The sequence below is a fragment of the Bufo bufo genome, chromosome 11 (assembly GCF_905171765.1).
Source record: "Bufo bufo chromosome 11, aBufBuf1.1, whole genome shotgun sequence".
Lineage (NCBI taxonomy): Eukaryota > Metazoa > Chordata > Amphibia > Anura > Bufonidae > Bufo > Bufo bufo.
The window spans coordinates 36,329,985-36,351,840 of record NC_053399.1 but is presented as its reverse complement, the minus strand read 5'-3'; the positions used below and the strand labels follow the sequence as shown (position 1 = coordinate 36,351,840).

The 21,856-nt window shown below is 43.3% G+C and overlaps 1 protein-coding gene across 1 annotated transcript in view; it reads left to right on the top strand.

The window, feature by feature from the left end:
- Nucleotides 1-21,856, top strand: part of SPTBN5 (spectrin beta, non-erythrocytic 5) — a 255,561-nt gene that overhangs the window by 221,786 nt on the left and 11,919 nt on the right. The window contains exons 56-67 of the mRNA XM_040412759.1: nucleotides 174-329; nucleotides 1,464-1,681; nucleotides 3,133-3,322; nucleotides 4,692-4,868; nucleotides 7,359-7,463; nucleotides 8,649-9,218; nucleotides 9,647-9,727; nucleotides 11,490-11,579; nucleotides 13,082-13,150; nucleotides 14,062-14,151; nucleotides 14,864-14,955; nucleotides 17,139-17,215. Of these exons, the coding sequence (XP_040268693.1) occupies nucleotides 174-329; nucleotides 1,464-1,681; nucleotides 3,133-3,322; nucleotides 4,692-4,868; nucleotides 7,359-7,463; nucleotides 8,649-9,218; nucleotides 9,647-9,727; nucleotides 11,490-11,579; nucleotides 13,082-13,150; nucleotides 14,062-14,151; nucleotides 14,864-14,955; nucleotides 17,139-17,215 (1,915 nt within the window). The remainder of the gene's footprint in view (nucleotides 1-173; nucleotides 330-1,463; nucleotides 1,682-3,132; nucleotides 3,323-4,691; nucleotides 4,869-7,358; nucleotides 7,464-8,648; nucleotides 9,219-9,646; nucleotides 9,728-11,489; nucleotides 11,580-13,081; nucleotides 13,151-14,061; nucleotides 14,152-14,863; nucleotides 14,956-17,138; nucleotides 17,216-21,856) is intronic.

The window sequence follows — 21,856 nt, the reverse complement described above, 5'->3', positions numbered from 1 at the left end:
TCATATATTGCATGAATTCATGAACAGGTAGTATGGAGTTAGGACTCCTGTTTATTGCATGAATACAGTGTATGTATATTTTGGAAAATAAATGTTTTTGTGGTTTGATATTACAACTTGTAACTTACAAGTGTTGTCCTGTATCAATTCTGACTGATCTCATCTTTCATTAGATTCTTGGTAAAGCCCACCAGGTCCATCAGTTTGATCATGAGGTTGATGAGTTAATTGCCTGGATGCAGGAGAAGGAAGTCACGGTGAACACGGATGACTATGGCTATGACCTTTCTGGGGTGCAGAGTTTGCTAAGTCAACATGAGGGCTTTGAAGTGAGTGACTTGTAATCACAAATCAAACCCATTTATCACAAATTCACATGTATGTTTTATTGGCCATACAAGCTTTTGCAGGATGGTCAATCATTATGTTATTTCCCAGCTCTACAGCTGAAAGCAGTAATGATGCAGCCGAGCTAAACCTGATGGTTAACGCGTTAAGTAAAAAAAATGGCACAAAAAGGTTAACTAACTGTTTCAATGTGCATATATCAAGGGGAGAAAAACAGAACTGGATCGCACATCCACAATGCTATGCTTCGATCTAATTAAACTCACTTCTCAGCGCAATATTAAAGTGTACAGCCCCCCATACTGTATGCTGTACAAGAGGCATTAGTGCACATTTTGATCAAAAGGCATAAGCCCACTCACCACATCAAGGTCACCTCTTAGAGTAGGACCTACTCTGACAATTAGGCGCAGCACAATGCGGCGACAACGTGGCACTGCCCTAGTAGGCGGCAGGACCCAGGAGTCAGACAGCAACTCTGCTATCTGACAATGCCACCCATGGCACTGGGCCCTACCAACCCACCAGGACAGCACCACAAAAGGCCACCACGCAGTGCTGCTGAATTGACCTGCAGTTCCTGATAGCAGTGGACATGTTGTGTTAGACAACTGTTCACATGGTGCAGTATGGTGATTTATGATAGTCAATTCTTATTTGATTGTGGGTCTATTGTACAGTTGTTCACATGATGAGCACCAGCCCTAAGACTGGTATAGGAAATCCAGTATTCAATACATTCCCCCACATTCCTCTCAATTCTTGAAGAAATCTTCAGAACACTGGGGTAAGTTAATCATCCTAGCTTAATGTGTTAACACTTTAGAGCAAGGTTTCAGCTACATTGCTGGGCTTTTGTGAAACACTTTGCCATTCACTGGCTTGACAAAGGGTCTGAGATGGAGCCACCACGTTGCTGTAATGTGTTGATGCAGTAATGTACGTACTTGAGAATAGAACAGTGTCATTGTATCTTTGTTATGGATCACATGTTAGAAATTAATGTCACAACAAAGGGAATTTACAAGGGTGTTTTTCCAATACAATTCATGGTCTGCTCAATGGTAAGCTTCACTATAGGTATGATTTTTTAATGTGGCAACATTTTTTTGTAGAGGGATCTTGCAGCCATTAAAAAAGAAATGGAACAAGTCATTAAACAGGGACATTACTTAAGTCAGCTACACCCACCAGTCCAGAAGAACGTGGCAGAGAGACTGGAAGATGTGTCCAGAAAGTGGGGGAGTCTAATATCAAGATCTCAAGAAAGGAAAGAAAAATTGTCCCAAGCTGAACAAGTGCAGATGTATTTCAGCGACTGTGGCGAGTTAATGTAAGTGCTCGATCATGAAGAAGAGACTGCTAACTGCAAGTATCTAGGAAGTAAAGAATCATTGAATGCATGTTAGTTCAAGCCTGCCATGTAGTTTTGCCACAAATGGGTGACACAGGTTGGGACAACAACTGATGTTTTGACCAAAAGGGAACTGATAGCACTCCTTAGTATCCACGCACAAACCAAGGGTCTTTCCACCCCTCACAGTATCCATATAAAACGCAATATACAGCAGTTCAAGTGTCACATTGAGTAATACTTAGCCGTGTTCATTATTCTCAAGTATGAGAAAAGGGTGATTCCCTAAATCATCGCAGCAGGGTGATGTAATGCTTGTTCCACCTCCAACAACGTCTTTTCGTTAGACTGTGCTAACTTGTAGTTATGGATTGTTACAATGCCACTAATGGACTTTTGCTTGACGAGTGAATATTACTCAATATGGCACTTTGTACTGTTTTATCTTTAGCGTATATAATATACAGAAGTCTTCACGAGATAAACACTGAGGGGGTTATTTATTAAAACCGTCCTTTTAGATGCCAGTCTTAATAACCCCTATATCTGGCGGTGGATCCACCAACGTTATGAAGAGGCGCCGGCCTCTACATAACATCGGCACATCCAGCGCCAGTTCTAAATGTAAGCCAGCTTCCTCGCTGTCTTACATTTAGACCATTTTCTATGCCTAAAACAAGCGTAGAAATTGATGAATAAGATTCCATACCACGCTCACTTTGTTAGACCTGGCGTGAGCGGGAAAAAGTTGCGGATTGCGGCGCAACTAACTGCTGTGTCACAATCTGCGCCAGAAATACGCCTAATCTAGTCGTATTTCCGGATAATAAATGACCAGTGAGAATCTACTTTCAGATCCCATCAAGATGCAACTTGGAGGGCACTAAATAGCAGCTCTCATGCATGGGGCTAGAGTGAAGTGTGGTTATTTAGTAAGTAAGGCGGAGGTGGTAAGAAAAGGTGATGTAATCTGATAAATTTCAACTTTTATTGTTTTGCCCTACAATCGTAGTATCCGCAATGGAATACATTAAAAACTTAATTTCCCGCCTGTAGGAATCTGGATGCTTATTTTCTATAAAATCAAACAATGACCATATATACAATATGGCTGCCCTACCAGTGAAAAGAAGCAGTGGTAGACTGGTGTCCATTCACTCTTACCATTGCTAAAACAAAACTAGTATAAGCTGGTGCGTAGTAGCAGCAGCAGCTTCTCTTTAAATGGGATTTCACCCAAAAACATAAAAACCCAAAATTTTCACCCAAAAACATAAAACTGGCCATACGTGTATATTAGTAAATCAAGATGTTAAAGCAGCAAAGTGTTACATTGCGTACAAAGATACGGCCATTTTTCTATTTTGGAGAATTACTATTGTATTTGCTCTGCTACATACGTGATTGTGTGTTGTTTATTTCCACATCAGAGTCTGGGCAAGAGAGATTCATGCTCTGATGGTATCTGAGGAATTAGCAAATGATGTGGCTGGTGCAGAGCAGCTGATTAAACGACATGAGGAATACAAGAGAGAGATTGACCGGCACTGGGGGAAGTATGAAGAGCTTCAGAGGATGGGGAAGTCTCTTCTGGAGAAGGAACACTTCATGTCTTTTGAGGCAAGTTAAACCCTTTTTCGTACCGTATATACAGTATATCTTGATCGCTCATTGAGTGGATGAGTGAGTCAGAGTATACTGTAGTATAAAGGGCTGGTGAACCCTTATGAAGGACGCTTTGGTCTTCGGAATTGAAAGGAAAATGAAATAAAATCATGAGATTATTTATTCGTAGGTCAGGGTTGGTGAACATCATGCCAAAGTGAACAAAACACTTTGAGGACTCTGGTGTCAGCAGTGTCAGCTGGACAGCACGCAGCACTTCTGTTTATCTCCATGGTCCTAGTGTGCTGGGCTACCTGGGGGTCCTAGGTGGTTTGGCTTGATGTCATGCAATTGTATTTAGCTTACAGGGGTATTCTGGTTACACAGGATAGGGGATACCGATTGGATCAGTGGGGGTCCTACTGCTGCTATTGCCAAGAATGGGGACCCCAAACCAAGTGGAGCTCCCCCTGAAATAGACTGAGTAGCTAGTTTGAATGTGCACTGCCGCTCTATTCCTTTCTGTAGGAGAGCCGGAGATAACCGAGAAAAACTTGAAAATGCTGTTTTCACTTACAGGGAATTAAAAAGCCAAGATGTGCTGTAGTGTGTCCTGAAGGTCTGAACTGCAGTAGGTCATACCGCTTTTTAGTGAACAAACTGTCACCGTCTAAGACATGCTTATGGTTGGTTATGACAGAAGGATAACCAGGCACCTGGACCATTGTCCGAGAGTGAGATAAAGCACACACACTGCTGGTTTAGCACTCTTTCCCAGCCACCAGCTGTGCAGGATTCTGCAACCCAGCTCCATATATTTGAGGAGCTCTGTTGCAGTTCCCTGCACTGCCAGTGGTTGGGAGCCCCACTGTGCAGGGAAAAACTGTGAAGGGGCCACAGCATTACGGCTCATGCACACAAAAAATACAGATGGCGTCCGTGTGCATTCTGTATTTTGCGGAATGGATCAGCTGGCCCCTAATAGAACAGTACTATCCTTGTCGGTTATGCGGGCAATAATAGGACATGTTCTATTATTTTGTGGAACGGACATATGGAAACGGAATGCACACAAAGTAACTTCAGTTTTTATTTGCGGAATGGTTCCGTATACGGTCTGCAAAAAATACAGAGCGGACACGGAAAGAAAATACATTTGTGTGCATGAGACCACCACTATGGCACCTTCATCTCTGCATCAGTAATGTGGTACCACAGTCAACCCCCCCCCCCCCCCCTCCCCCCTGGGCTTAGAAGGTGAAGGCATATCCTAGCAATATACCAGCCCTTTTGGAAATGGAAAAACCGCATTACCATTTGTGACTTTTGTTTAAAATCAAGGTTTGCATAATGATTTACACTGTACTATGTACTTATATTTCAGATTGCAGAGAAAGTCCAAGAGCTGTCAGAGCTCATGGGGTTTGTGTCCGACACCTGGAAGAGGAGGAAGGATATCTATGAGGAAAACCTGGAGATACAGCTTTTGTGTAGGGACCTAGAACAAGCAGATGGATGGCTTAACACCAAAGAACCATATCTTTTGGATTCAAACTATGGGGTGAGGACAAAAATATACAAATTGATTTTAGAGGATATATTTTGATTTGATAAGCAGTACTAGAGTTTTATCTAAAATACGTCAATGCGGGAGCGTATGCGTGCGAGGACATGCCTCAGTGAGCTCCGCACGCCGAAATTATCCCGTACTCAGCGCCGTCCTCATGGCTCCAACAGCCTTTTAAACAGATGCAGGGGACCCCGAAGATGACCCGCAACAAAGGGAGAAACAAAATCGCGGGTACGCCTGCTCCGTCGCAGACTTTACCGGAGATGTTTCGGCACTCCAGAGAAACTGTCATGGCGGACGCTACCTCATCTCCTGCCAGTCCCACCTCATCCACTGATGGTGGACACTCATCGGGCCCTAACATCACGATCCGGGCCAGGCATCGCTATATAAAAACATAGCTTCCCTGTTTAAAGCGGAGCTCTCTCAGGCGGTGGAGGAGTTTTCCGGCCAAATCCAGGACTTGGGGAACCGAGTCTCTGAGCTAGAGTCGCGGACTGACGACATATCTGATTCCATAGGCGCTGACAGGGAGGAAATCAACTCCCATGCCGCACAGTTAGCCGCTCTGGAGCTAAAAATAGAAGACCTGGAGAATAGATCCAGAAGAGGGAATCTACGGGTCAGAGGCCTCCCTGAAACATTCCAGGATCTGCAAACCACCATGACCACTCTGTTTGGGGCCCTTCTACCCCAAGCTGAGCCGGCACAGCTGTGAATAGATAGAGTTCATAGAGCTCTGGGTAAACCCCGCTCCGCAGACCTACCAAGGGACATTGTCCTCAAGTTCCACTACCCGGAGGTGAGAGATCAAGTATTGGCGGCAGCAGTTAAGAGGGATTCATTCAGCCTCCAAGAGTAGGGAATGCTGTATTTGTCTGCAGAGAGAATCTCTGCCAAAACCATGCCCTCTATCCCCGACCCAATTTGCTTTGCAATGGAACCCCTAGCTACCCACATAAGAGCTCACCCGGATATTACCGGTATCTCAGTTGGAGGGAAGGAATATAAGCTAAACCTTTTTGCAGACGATATCCTATTGTCCATTATATCCTTGCCCTCTCTAATGACTTCAGGCCTTAAGATTAATCATACTAAATCGGAGCTTCTCTTATGCAACGTCACGCCCCCTACTAAATCCCTCATGTTACGAAACTTCCAGTTTCAGTGCAAACCTCATCATATCCCATATTTAGGAACACAACTGCCCACATCAATTGACTCAGTTTACAAAATGAACTACCTGCCTCTATATCGCAAGATTAAAGAAGACCTCGTGTCTTGGAATACTCTACAGGCTGTTCACCCTGTCGGATCCGTCCTTCCGCTATTTCGCCGTGCCGCCGGACCGCCGCTCCGTCCCCATTGACTATAATAGGGACGAGGGGGGAACTCTGGCGCAGCACGGCAATGCACTGCGAAAGGCCGCCGGACTAAAAGTCCTGCATGTCCGACTTTTTAGTCCGGCAGCCTCTCACCGCGAACTGCTGTACTGCGCCGGAGCTCCGCCCTGTCCCCATTATAGTCAATGGGGACGGAGCGGTGGTCCGGCGGCACGGCAAAATAGCGGAAGGACGGATCCGACAGGGTGAACAGCCTGTTGGATCCGTCCTGCCGCAAGTGTGAAAGTACCTTTCACATATTGGTATGCTTATAACCATAACATGTACTATAAATATTGTAAAACAAAACAGGCAATACAACAGCTCTCTAAAACTGCAAAAATGCATAATAATTGCTAATGCTATACTCAAAATTATTTGAGCCCATCTGCCGCACGTCAAGGCGATCTCTGTAAGACGGGTTCCTAACACTAAATTCTACCCTTTATGTGCCATGACAGCTACCATACAATTCAGGGAGTGTAGGTTCCACATGCATGCTGGGCCTGCTTTAATTTCTGTCATCTTTGGTGCCAAAATGGCCTCCATTATATCCAAGGAATGCAGGTACCAACATGCATGCCGGGCCCACTCCACACCACTCCTGGTGCCAAATGGCCACCAAAGAATGCAATGAGAGTCCACACTATACCTCTCCTGGTGCCAAATGGCTTCCAGTGAGTGAGGGGGAGCAGGCTAAGCTATATACTCACACTAATTAAAATCAGCCTATGGGAGCCTTTTTCTTTGCAGTATGTACTATAAATATATACACTTATTTCACGGTTTTTGTCTTGTTTACGCTGTTCGTTGCTGACCTTAACATTTTTTAAAATATTTTTTCACTTGTCATTCCAAAATTATACAACATATAGGGATGTAAATATGGTATGCATAGAAGCTACAGCTTGTTCTGCAGAAAACAAGACCACATGTTGGTGCACTGATGCAAAAATAAAACCGTGCCAGCATGCAGAGGTGAAAAGTGAAATTATTGTGTGTGGTCCTGAAGGCCAACAACGTACTGATCCTGAGGAGGTTAACGCTTAGTAAGGAATACACGTTTACAAGCTTTTATTAATGTTATTCCTCTTGCTAGGACTCTGTGCCACACGTGGAGGTCCTCATGAAGAAACAAGAGGAATTTGAAAAGATGCTAGCAGCCCAAGAGGAGAAATTTCAGATGCTAAAGAGAAAAACAAAGGTATGTTTGGCATGATTTAGGCTGTATATCCCCGGCCCAGCGAATGACTGGCAGTCACCTTCAGCTGCCTGGTGCTTATTATGTCCCACCAGTTTCTTCAGCATAGTGACAGGAGTGGCCTGTGCACCTGTATTAGGCTACTTTCACAATGGCGTTTTGGCTTTCCGTTTGTGAGATCCGTCATGGGATCTCACAAGCGGTTCAAAACGGATCAGTTTTGCCCTAGAACATTCTGAATGGAAAAGGATCCACTCAGAATGCATCAGTTTACCTCCGATCAGTCTCCATTCGGCCCTGGAGGCGGACACCAAAACGTTGCCTGCAGCGTTTTGCTGTCCGCTTGACGAAACTGAGCCAAACGGATCCGTCCTGGCACACAATGTAAGTCAATGGGGGTGGATCTGTTTTCTCTGGCACAACAGAAAACGTATCCGCCCCCATTGACTTTCAATGGAGTTCATGACGGATCCGTCTTGGCTATGTTACAGATAATACAACCGGATCCCTTCATGATGGATGCATGCGGTTCTATTATTGTAACGGATCCGTTTTTGCAGATCCATGATGGATCCGCCCAAAACGCAAGTGTGAAAGTAGCCTTAGCTATCGTTTGTATAATGTTCTGGACTGCAGGGTGCTGATATACTGTGTATTTGACTGCCTAGAGGGAGCGATTAAAGGGCATAACCTGGAAAAGATCAGGTTGACTTGTCCTCAGGATAGGGTATTATTATATCACATTAGTAGGTCCTGGCACTGACTGATCAGAAGAACAGAAAAATAACGGTGATGTGAAAGCGCCCTAAGGCGATTTTTATTTCTAGCTTTTCTTTGGTCATTTGTCTCACGGTCTGCTTATTATGAAGGTGTCAATCCCGGGGTGTGGATGGGGTAATCAGGACTCTCATTGTCTCTCCTTAATTTATTCTGCCACAATTAATATACACCTATGTACATTGTTGCCATAGGATGTCTGTTCTACAGATTTTTGGGGACATCAGACTGTGATCATACATTGAATGGGGTGTCAGCACACAAGAGTGACCATCAAGCCGTTCAGATTTCTCCTCAATGTGGTCTTGCTTCTAGGAAGAACAGGGGCATAGGGTGTCTGTTCTGGTAATCAGACAGTAATCGTACATCGAGAAAAGTACTCATGCTTTATATGTCTTGTATCTTTCTTAGAGAGAACAGAAACTGTTTACGCAAATTGACTTTGAAGAAAAGGGACAGAAGAAACCTGAAACCTTCATCAGAGTACCTTCTCTAAAGAGGAAGCCATCAGACAGAAGAGTATTTCCCCAAAGACTGGGGAGTGCAAGGGGTACAGGCCTGTCCAGTAGACCTCCCATGGAAACGCTGAGCACCACACCCCAGAACAGTTTGGTGATTTCTGGTGGCTTACTGGACAACTTGGATGTAAACAGCAACAAAACTGTAACCGAACAAAGGCCACAGCCATTGGTTACCCCAAATCTTCTTGATCTCCAGATCCCAATTTTGGAAAACCCTATTAGATTAACTGAATCCCAACCAACCTTGTCTGCTTCTCAGCAACCACTGTCTTCAGTGCAGACATACCAAAGCTTAAAAGTGCCAATTGCAGAGGACATCCTAGACAATACACCCTTAATTACTTTAGAGGACACCAAGTACCAACCTGAGGAAAAATCCTTTGTGAAACCAATAAATTCTTCAACACTACTGTCACTTAATTCTGACCTGTCCTCAGGAAAAGTACACAGCGCTGTTGTGGTATGTAGAGTTTCATTGATTTGAGGATCTCAAAACCAGAAGAAAACGCTTCGGTTTTGTCCCCATTCATTGTCAATGTGGACAAAACTGAAGAAACCGGAATGGAGTGCTCCAGAATGCATTCTGCTCCGTTTAGTTGTGTTCTCATGACGCACACAAAAACGCTGCTTGCATGGGAAACTGAACATGTCGGATCTGGCATCAAAAACTATGTAAGTCAATGGTGCTGGATCTGTTTTTTTTTTCGGACACGAAAGAAACTTGTCCAGCTCCCATTGATGCTGGATCCAGCATGTTCACTTTCAATATAATACAACCGGATCTGTTCTGAACAGATGCAGCGGTTGTATTATTCAAACCGGAAAGGAAAACACAGATGTGAAAGTAGTCTAATTTGTACATGTTCTTTATGTCTGTTCACTCTGCAGGAGAGGAAGCCATTGGCTGAACTTCCAAAAGTCCCAGTTCTCTCTGCCTTGATTCCTGAGACACCACCTGTCACAACTTTGGTAATGTCATTTTTGATTTGAGAATATGGGGCATTTTGTTTTGGGTAAACTTGATTTAATGCTGATAAATGAGATAAATTATGTTTGAATATATGCAACTGAGCCTCTAGGAGCAATGTGGGTGTTTCCGTTACACCTAGAGGCTCTGCTCTCTCTGCAACTGCCGAACCCTCTGCCCTTTGATTGATAGGACCAGGCAATGAAAACATCACCTCCCCTGGCCCTGTCAAAGTGGATAAATTGTGGAGCCTCTAGGTGTAACGGCAACGCCCCCGTTGCTCCTTGAGGCTCATTTGCATACATTAAAACATAATTTTTCTCAGCAATGCGGGCACATATGAACATGGGACCAACACAGATGTCTTCAGCTGCCAAGCGCACATGTAACAGGTCAGCCAGTGTCATAGGGACAAACCTGCTGACAGATGCCCTTTAAGCCTCTTTCACACATCGGTGTTTGGTCAGTGATTCCCATTAGTGATTGTGAGCCAAAACCAGGATTGGAGCCTCCACAGACATAATGTAAGGGAAATATCTGCTCCTGTTCTGTGTTTAGAGCCGCATCTGGTTTTGGCTCAAAATCACTGATGGAAATCACTGACCAAACACTGAAGTGTGAATGAGGCATTAAGTACAGGCCTATTTTTGGTTTTGCATTTTGCATAACTTTTTAAATTTTCCATTTATATAGCCATGTAAGGGCTTATTTTTTGTGGGATAAGTTATATTTTTTAAAGGGCACCTTTTAATTTACCATGTCTTTTATTGGAAAATGGCTGTGGCTGAATACGAATCCAATGATACCAAACTTGTACAGTTTTTTTTTTTTTTTGCACTACCTTAAAAAAATAAAAACCTTTAAAAAAAATTTTTTTCTTTGCATCGCCATTTTCTGACAGCCATAACTTTTTATATTTCCATTAACAGCTGAATGAGGGCTTTTTTTTGGCGTGACGAAATGTAGTTTTTATTGGTACCCTGTTTGTGGTACATACAACTTTTTGATCACCCTGGGAGCTAGAACCTGGGATCTGTGTATCGGTTGTCCTATTCACCCTAATAGAGATCTATTGGGATAAACAGGATTCTGACACTGTCCCTGCTAAGCGGTGCTTTGTGCACAGGGCAGCAGGAAGCTTACCATGGCAGGCCTGGTAAGCTTCAGAAGCGGTCAGGCTGCAGTGGTAACTGATCAGAACCCCCACCATTTCACTGTAGGGGCTCCGATCGGAAGGCACTCTGCCTTACCTCACAGGTTTCGATCACGGCACCTGAGGGGTTAAATGATGTGGTTCGGTGCCATTGCTGTATCCAGTTATTGCGGCCGGAGCCTGCTGTATGATACAACTGGCACCATCAGTGTATGGAGCGGGCTCAAAGCAGCAGCCCACTCCATACATTCCCTCAGCCACTGTGACGTTTGGCTGTCACTGGTGATTGAAGGGGTTAAACAATTGTCATTTTCTGATTACATATTCCCTTGAAGTATTTAAAGGGTTGTGCTACAGTAGCACATCCACCACTATTGGATTGCAGGATGGTTGTAACCTCTGGATACAAGCAGTGTGTGATATGGTGGAAAAATGAATCCAGCCAGCAAAGGAGGCAATATGGACAATCACAATACATTAGTGCCTTGTATTCACTTTGTCTACCTGATAGTGAGACAACCCCTTTAATGTTTAAGATGGGAATATCCCTTTAACCATCCAACTCAGCTTCTACTTAAATGCTCATGATGATAAATGTCCTTCCTATGCAGGAGGTGAAGCCTGACCTTCTGCTAGAACTTAATGTGGACTCGTCAAGTGGACCAACAAAAATACCTGATCTACCTACACCAACGTCACCAGTAAGTGCAGAAATCACATCATGACTGCATCATCCCTCCTCACACGATACAAACAAATGTGCACAATTATTTATATATATATATATATATATATATATATATATAAAAGAAAAAAAACACCGGCAGCACCATCCAAAAAGAAAAAAGGGAAAGTAGGAGGGTGCAAGGTCCAAGTATCGCAATAGGTGCTTACCCACTTGTATAGAACAAAAATCGGACTGCACTCCAGAAGACTCTTCAATAAGTCAATGTGTTTATTCACCCATGAAGTGGCAAATAGCGACGTTTCGGCTCATACATGAGCCTTTCTCAAGCTCATGTATGAGCCGAAACGTCGCTCTTTGCCACTTCATGGGTGAAGAGTCTTCTGGAGAGCAGTCTGATTTTTGTTGTTGTTTGATCCACCGACATGCGCGAGCAGCTCCAGAATGCGCTAAAATTTCCACAGAAAACCATTGTACATGGCTTGATAAGCTACCCCCTTTGTAGTAAAGGCACATTGGGGTAGGTTTTCCATTGTAAATGCAACACGGGGTGTCGCTTAGCGGAAAAGGGGCTTCCTGTGCCAAAACTTTGGCACGTTTAGAGTAAAATTAAAGAGGTTGCCTTGCCCTATTTCCTATATTGATGACCTGTCATCAATATCAGATCAAATGGGTCTGACTCCTGACACCCCTGCTGATCAACTGTATGAAGAGAACGTAGCATTGGTATGAGCGCTGCCTTCTCTTCACTGCCTGCTCACCGCCAACATTACAGCAACGAGCAGTGTAATTACATCTCCTCCGTCCCATTCACTTGAATGAGAAGTAGTGTAACCACAACTGCCTGTTCCTATTTAAGGAGAGCTGCGTTCTCTTCATACAGCTGATTGGCGGGGTGCCAGGTGTCGCCCCCCCACGATCTGATATTGATGACCCATCCTGAGGAAACCTGCTAACCCCTTTTAAGCCAACTGCTAGACTATCTAAGGAGAGTCTAAAGATGCAACATATACAGGTGAAACTCGAAAAATGAGAATATCGTGCAAAGTTCATTTATTTCAGTAATGCAACTTAAAAGGTGAAACTAACATATGAGAGACTCATTACATGCAAAGCGAGATATTCCAAGCCTTGTTATAATTTGGATGATTACGGCTTACAGCTTATGAAACCCCAAAGTCACAATCTCAGGTCCCCTTTGCTCAGGGGGTATGGATTAATTATCTGACTAGAGTGTGACACATTAAGCCTAGAATATTGAACCTTTTCACAAAATACAAATTTTAAGCTGCATTAATGCAATTCCTTTTAATTTGCATTACTGAAATAAATGGACTTTTGCACAATATTCTAATATTTTGAGTTTCACCTGTATATCATCCAGCATCCGTCACTTTGATAAATCTGGAGCAGTTTAAGACGAAGTTTACACGGTCTTACTATACACAGTAACTGCGCCCCAGCACCAGATCTGTAGTTTTGGCTTATTCCATTTTTTCCCTTATGTTTTCTTCCCAGAGTCCTTCCATTGATAAAATAATAAATGGATTTATGGAGACCAAACAGACGCATCAGCCAGGTGGAAAGGTATGAGACTGATCACCATTACGTGCACGTCATTCATCTCATCTGTGTATATTATAGATGACGTGCCTGGCCACAACTAATGATCACAGCAGCTTATGCCATCAGCAGGCAGGTGGTTAGCATGCATCCTCCATCCTCAATATCTTCTTATTATATACATATGCATCTAGCATTATATAAATACAAGAATCTATATACATATAATCTACATTAAACTATAAAAAAAAAGTATGCAGCTTTCTGCTATAGTGTCTACTTGTTTCAGTTGTTCACCATTTGCATGCCCTCTGCTTGCTGTGAGGGAATAGGAACAACCAGAGACTGACAACTCACACAGACCTAATAATTCTCACAGGTTAGGCCGAATGCACAGGGCCGAGAGCGGTCCGTGGTATGCCGGGCTAGATTCCTGTTCAGAGCAGGAGCGCACGGCATCATTGGTTGCTATGACGCAGTGCACTCCTGCTCTGAACAGGAATCCAGCCCGGAACACGGCCGTGTGAATTCGGCCTAAGGCCGGGTTCACATCACCGTTTAGCTTTCCGTTCTTCTAATCCAGGGTTCCTCAACTCCCGTCCTCAGGACCCACCTACCGGTCATGTTTTCAGGATTTCCTTAGTATTGATCAGGTGATATAATTAGTGTCCATGCATCAGGACTTACCACAGGTATTCATTCTGTGGGATATTCTCAAAAAACAGCCATGTGAATAGCTCCGTAGACTTCAATTTCAATAGTTCTGAACACATCCATTTTTCACAGTTGTATGAATGTACCCTAAAATCTGAATGCTAAAAATATTGTATTTGTGACATAGTAGGTTATGGAAATATGGATTGATTCTACTAGTCAATTCTTCACCCTTCCCACTTCTAATGTATATTATGTATAAAACTATGTACTACATATAGGAAAATCCAGCCGGCTTCTGGAACTCCTACTACATCACATTGCGTGGACAGATCATGAGCTTCTATCAGGCCAAGAGGGATGAAGCTAAGGTATGGTACCCTGAACATGGGATGTAATGTTCATCGGTCACGTGGCCTAGACGCAGCTCAACACCCTAAAAGTGTATGGGGCTGAGTGCGATACCAAGCATGGCCACTATAAAATGTACGGCGCTGTGCTTGATGAGCATGAAGAAGGCCACTGCTAGGCTTGAGCGAATCGAGCTTTAGATCATAGATCCGAAGTCTATTTGTTAAAAAACGTTGTAATGGTGTTTCCATACAGCATTAAAATCTATGGGCTCCGTGTAGCAAAATTTTGTCTCGGTCGAATTTGTGCGAGACTTTGGTGAATGACTCTGGTATTCCTATCTGCGTATTTAAAAACATTTTAAAATAGGAATCCGGCTCGGTGCCAAATCGGACTTTGGATTCCTATTTTAAAATGTTTTTAAATACGCAGATAGGAATACCAAAGTCATTCAAGCTAGTCTAGGCTCACAGGAGCTATGGTGCCCTCTCAAACATCTGATCAGCGGGGGTCCAGGGTGTCGATCCCCACCGATCAGTATTTAAATCTCGGAAAGCCCTTTTAATTGATTAAATTATTTCGGGCTGCAGCCTTCACTATGGGAGCAGCCCACTGCATATCATTTTATAGAGTTAGTATTTAGTTCAGTGGGAACCTCGTTAAGGAAGCTTAATAGGTGTATAATTAACCCATGGTAGATATATAAAAATATGCATGTGATCTCTCTTTCAGAATGAAACTGCAATTCCTTCAGTAAGCTTGGTGGGTGCAGTCTGTGAAAGAATAAGGGATCCTTCGGGAAAAGCAAACACCTTCCGTGTCAGGTACTGTGGCATCTCTACACGACTGCCCATGATGAGGGCAGAGGAGTTCATATAACTATGCTGTTTGGATACGCCATGATATTGTAAAAATTCTAATCACTGGGGGTCCGATGTTTTGGATCCATGACTCTCAAAAAAACAAGGGCTCGAGGTCTTTTTTTGCTCTTCTCTTTCATACTTGTGCCCCCGGCCACCCGCTCTACAGTGAATTGTAACACTGTGCAGGAAAAAGCCACAGAATAGTGCGTGGCAGGGGGGCGTCACTGTGTAGAGGCTGCTGTGCCCACCATTGACTGCACTGTACACCAGCGCTATGTCATCACTTACTACAGAAGAAATACGCTTTTATCGCCCACTAATACAGGATCTAGTGCTAAAAAGACATAATGTGAATTTGCTCCTTTGTAACAATTTAACATGAAATAATGACATACTTGGGGTGGAGGGTTCCATTAGTAGCAATCTCCTGTGATTGCCCAAGTGTCTCATCACAAGTCTTGACATTTACAGCTACCAGTATGGACTGCACATAGCTGGAGTTATCCAAACTGGTGTAAAGGAAAACTTAGTTGCCCATAGCAACCTTTAATTTTTTAGAGTTCCTTTGGAAAATGAAAGGTGGAATCTGGTTTCTATGGGCAACTAAGTAAGTTTTCCTTTACACCAGTCTTGATAAATCTCCCCTATAGTCTTTAGAGAAACAACAAACGACAACAACAGAGTTGGGGGGCGCTGTTGGGCTCTTCTGAAGCCCCTGTGAAATGGAAGAGGCAGACAGCACCTCCAAACGCCAGATAAGGGAATTGCATCTCCTTCCTGAATGTTCATAATTAAGGCAACTTTCACACCTGTGTCCGGTGCGGATCCGTCTTGTATCTGCACAGACAGATCCGCTCCGACAAGGCAAACGCTTGTATCCGTTCAGAACGGATCAGTTTGCATTATTCTTTAAAAAAAAAACGGATCTGTCCTGACTTACAATGAAAGTCAATGGGGGACGGATCAGTTTTCAAGTGCACCATATTGTGTCAGTGAAAACGGATCCGTCCCCATTGACTTACATTGTAAGTCAGGACGGATCCGTTTGGCTCCGCATCGTCAGGCGGACACCAAAACGCTGCAAGCAGCGTGTCCGCCTCAAAAGCGGAACGGAGACAAACGCAGCCAAACTGATGGATTCTGATCGGATCCTTATCCATTCAGAATGCATTGGGGCTAAACTGATCCGTTTTGGGCCGCTTGTGAGAGCCCTGAAACAGATCTCACAAGCGGACCCAGAAACGCCAGTGTGAAAGTAGCCTAAAATGCCACAATCTTGATAACGGCCCTTTGCCACCCATCTTCTCCTTGCCAGTCATACACAGGAAGCTGTGATCTATAATGTTGTTTGTAGTGCCCATGCACTGTAGAGCTCTTTTACCTATGGTTTTGCCTGTAGCACCTACATGAGGAGGGGTTATCCAATCCCTATAATGATCTCCAGAATGCCCAGGCTCCTCCTCTAGAGCATACTTACCAGCTCCCCGGCACCCGCGTGCCTCTGGATCCCTGCACGGCCGCCACTGCATCTCCACTTTGTGTGGATCAAAACATCCCGCGACGGGGCAGCAGCCAATAGCAGGCCACGATGGTGACCATCCTCCCCAGCGTCACCCACGGGTGCCGGGGAGCAGGTAAGTATGCTCTAGAGGAGGGGCCCAGGCATTCTGGGGATCATTATAGGGATTAGATAACCCCCTCTAAACTGAACAGGTACAGTTTGGTTAGGATTAGTGTTGAGCGAACTTCTGTTTTAAGTTCGGCGTCTAAAGTTCGGCTTCCGGTTAGCGGAGGATCCCGATATGGATTCCGAATTCCGTTGTGGTCCGTGGTAGCGGAATCAATAATCGGCCACTATTGATTCCGCTACCACGGACCACAACAGAATTCGGAATCCATATCGGGATTCTCCGCTAACCGGAAGCCGAACTTTAGATGCCAAACTTAAAACAGAAGTTCGCTCAACACTAGTTAGGATGTGAAATATTCAAAGACCCCACAAAACAGTACCAGAGATCTCCACTTCTGCACATTTGACGCTATGATGTGGGAAGGGGAGTAGGTGGATCATACTTCAAGCACATACCTGTTTTGAAGTGTAATGAAAATACGAGTGCGATGACATCACATTTCTCTATTTCCAGAGCCACTGACGGATCTGAATACATATTCTCAGCTCCCACTGCTAGAAAGATGGAAATCTGGATCCAAACAATTGGGGGTAACACAGTTGCGAGTTAGTAATTATGAAATTTTTCAAGCGAACCCTTAAAGAGGTTTTCTCACTTTGGTAAATGGCACTTATGATGTAGAGAAAGGTAATACAAGGCCTTTACTAATGTATTATGATTGTCCATATTGCCTCCTTTGCTGGCTTCATTCATTTTTCATCACATTATATACTGTTCGTTTCCAGGGGTTAAGACCACCTCTGCAGCACAGGTACGAGGTGTCCAGGACGGAAGCTGCTGTGCATGTGTGCCTACAGATGTAGCAGCGCTAGCGATCACAGGGGAATCGCGTGAGCGCAGAGCAATATCGTGTTTCTCTAGAGAACGAAGTGCGTACAAACAGTAGTGAGAAAATTCAGGGTGCAATTTGGGTTTGTAAACAGCAGATGGCGCATGGAACTACAGTTTTATACCGTAGTATTTGTCCCTGCTTGTACTGTGCACTACACTGTGACTGTGGGGATCAGAACCTTGTTAAATATGTACCGTATTTTCCGGCGTATAAGAAGACTTTCTAACACTAGAAATTATTTTTAAAAGTCGGGGGTCATCTTATACGCCGGGTATACTCAGATCCGATGGTATATTCTCACCCCCAGGCGTTCCCATGGTGACGGGGACACTTGCCTGGGGGTTAGAATATACAGGGCCCCTCCGCTCACAGGAGTATAGATTTATAAACTGTAATCCGTAACTTTAAATCAGCGCTCATCTCTTTACTAGGGTACCTTACTCTCATCTCCGGTAACAGGCAGTGCGGGCGGCGCTCACTGACGTCACGTGCCTGCTTCTCCCACTAGGCGGCGCAGGCGCGTGACGTCAGTGAGTGAGAGCCGCCCGCACTGCCTGTTACCGGAGCTGAGAGTAAGGTACCCTAGTAAAGAGATGAGCTGTCTAAATCTGTGTTAGTGAGCACTTCTCCTTTGCCGAGATAATCCATCCCACCTCACAGGTGTGGCATATCAAGATGCTGATTAGACAGCATGAATATTGCACAGGTGTGCCTTAGACTGCCCACAATAAAAGGCCACTCTGAAATGTGCACAGTTCTGCCTTACTGGATACCACCATTCTGGTGTGGCCACCATGTGCCTCACGCAGTGCAACACATCTCTGTCGCATAGAGTTGATCAGGTTGTTGATTGTGGCCTGTGGAATGCTGGTCCACTCCTCTTCAATAGCTGTGCGAAGTTGCAGAATATTGGCAGGAACTGGAACACGCTGTCGAATACGCAGATCCCAAATGGGTGCGCGATCCCCCCCCCCGACACTCTGCTTGAAATGGCCGACATCGGTGCTGGAATTGATGTTAGCTGTTTAACCCCTTCCATGCTGCGGTCCCGCTGTATGGAAAGGTTTAACAGGGAAGGAGCTCCCTCCCTCTCCCATCGGGCCGCTGCTGTGTCGTTACAGTGACCCGATGCTTGACGGGTTCACAGAGGGAGGGAGCTCCCTCCCTTCCCCATCGGGTCGCTGTGCTGCTGTGGCAGCGTCCTGATGGTTACCATGGCAACCGGACGTCGTCACAGGCTTCCGGCTTGCCATGGTACCGTATACTGTAGCTAATGAATATACTTCTAATGAGAAAGCTCACCGGGATATGGCCCAGCCTGCTTCACCACTCAGCTGCTATAATTAATATTAAATTAGATGGCTGACTCTATATATAAAACATATATCCTTTATTCTAAGAACAATATATTATAAATTCATGTAAATATACTTATATACTTTATAATATAATATACATTGAGCCGGCCATCTAATTTAATATTAATCATGGTGTAGCTAAGCCTGATCAGGGTCCTGCTAAAGGCAGGCTAAAAAAAATGCAGAACCCCTTTAAGGTGAAAAATGGCTATGTCCTGAAGGGGTTAAAGAGCTATATACCTATTATTATTATTATTATTATTATAATAATTTTTTTATTGATCCTTGATGGAAGTATTTAAAAGCGCTGTGTTCAGGGTAACTTCTCAGCTCCAGCATAGGTGTGTGGGGATCTCTGCCTCACCTACAGTACAGTACATGATGGACTACATTGTGGGGTGCATCGCTCCAGCAGGATGTCGAGATCTTTGCCTAACCTACAGTTTTGGGTTGATTGACACAACTCTCCCTGCTCTGGAGCATGTACTGTGCTGTAGCGTATGTATGTTTTCTTCTGAGGTTAAAATAAATAAATAAGTGGATGTGTGCAAATCACTTTCTTGGTATAAAAGTAACCACCTTCCAGATTAAGAGAGTATATACAGTACATATATATATATATATATATATATATATATATATATATATATATACACACACACACATCCATATATACACACACAAAATGAGAATATATATATATATTGGAGGGCACTATACTATCTGTATACAGATGCATTTATTTTTTTAAATAATATTTTTATTACAAAAATATATAATAAGGATACGGATAAAATGAGTGAAACACGAAAAAAAAAAAAGTATAATATATAAAATATTAACCGCTAAAAAACGATACATCTATAACATGGTGGGCTAAATATTGACCCTATATGGTGTAATTTGCCACCTCACAGCCAGTTGAGCACTGTGACTGTGCAATATCCACATACACACTCAATGGTATCCAGATGCTGTAATATTCTAATGTCCTGATCATTATGTTTATTACTTATCAGCGGCTCTACAAACACAGTGATGGGAGTGATTCGCCTTTTTCATCTACGATTCACAACTATTGAGCTAATGTTCAGAAAGTTGCTCTATTTCAGTAACTGGCGGCACAGAAACCGACATTGCTGGATCCAGCATCAGCTGGACAGCACCAGCACCCAATGGATCCCTGCATGAATTCTGACATTCTTCCAGATAAAATACTGCTGTATTGTACTGGTGTTTTGTCCTTTTTTTGCAGAATCTGTTGTTAAAATACCCCCAAAACACATACAAAAAAATTAATAAATGAAAAATGATCAAAAGTAACCAAAGGAAAGTAAAATAAGATTGTCTGAAACAAAATCCAATGAAAAAAAAAAGTAATGTGTTTAATTATGTGTACTAAACACAGAATTAAACACATTTTTTTTTTTTTTTCCTTTGGATTTAGTGTATGACCTTCTTATTTTACTTTCCATTGGTTACTTTTGATCATTTTTCTATTTTATTTTGTATGCTTTTTATTATAAAAATAAATCTTTTTTCCCTATAAACCCTGAAAGAGCTAAAGATATTCTTCAGTATAAAAAAATCACAGAAAAAACTAAGATAAAAACATCCTGCACGGTATGATATACAAATCTGCGGATGTCCCTGGCCATATTATTGAAGAAAATCACAGAAATAAGATAATAATGCACTTAGTAAAGTAGATGCAAGCATTATATGTGGACAAAGTCCTCACTCTGATATGATAATATCTGAGACACTTAGCCAATATATTTTGATCAAAACACATCTGTGCCCGCCTACCAAGCGCCAAGGTGGTCTCAGGTCAGGCGGGTCCTACGCTAAACCTACCTAAGCCATTGGGCGTCTATGTTCAGGAGCGCAGACGCCTTGGTAGGCGGGCTCCGATGTGTTTTGATCAAAATATATTGGCTAAGTGTCTCAGATATTATCATATCAGAGTGAGGACTTTGTCCATATATAATGCTTGCATCTACTTTACTAAGTGCATTATTATCTTATTTCTGTGATTTTATTCTTCACTATACAGTACTCCTGCCATTTCTGTCTACAGCTCCTCTACCATTTGTGTGTGTATGTGGGGGAAGCAGAGCAGAAAACAATAGGCTTGTTAATTAGCTCATTAACACCCAATACACCTACAACCCTTTCAGCAACTTGTTACTGTACCTACCTAAAGATCAGCAGGAACGTGAGAAGAGGTCAGAAAGGAGAGGATCGCTAACTCATTAACTACAGTATATTCATGCTCTATTAGCTATATTATTCTTGCAACCTGTAGCCTGCAAAATAGTTGACTATGACGGATATTAAACAGATGCACAAAGGTTAAAAAAAAGGCATATTCCTAAAGAAAATGTATTATGGAAGTATTCACCCCTTGAAGCGTTACTTCTAGACAGTAATGGGGGCGCACGGTGAGCCGTAATATAGGAAAGTAGTGGCTCCGTGTGCTGAGTGTGCCAGGATCACGCTGGCATGACAGCACAGTATCACTGCCTCGCTAGTCCGCTTTGCCATGGAGGACTCTAAGATTTAGGACTCTACATTTTTCATATGTAGTCCATCATTAGCTGTATAATCACTCCATTCAGCCAGAACCTCTTGTATGTAATGGTATTACTTTAGATGTTCCCACTTTCCCAACTACTACCCCCACCACCAGCCATGCATTATTTGTTTTTCCAGACCCTTCTTTCCTAGTGCAGTGAAATAAATGTACAACAAGACCTCCTGCAAATGAGTGCAAAAGTAATGACACCAGATGTCGGTATGGATTTTCAACTTGGAGCACAAATTAAATAAATCGCCTACTGTTGAGGCAGGTCTTTCCACTCCTGCCCTACATCTACGGTGCCAATATTCATGCCACATACGGTACAGATATTTCACCTGTATTGCCTTTCTTTATATTACACTTGAATTTTCACATTGCCCATTAGACAGTATAGCTT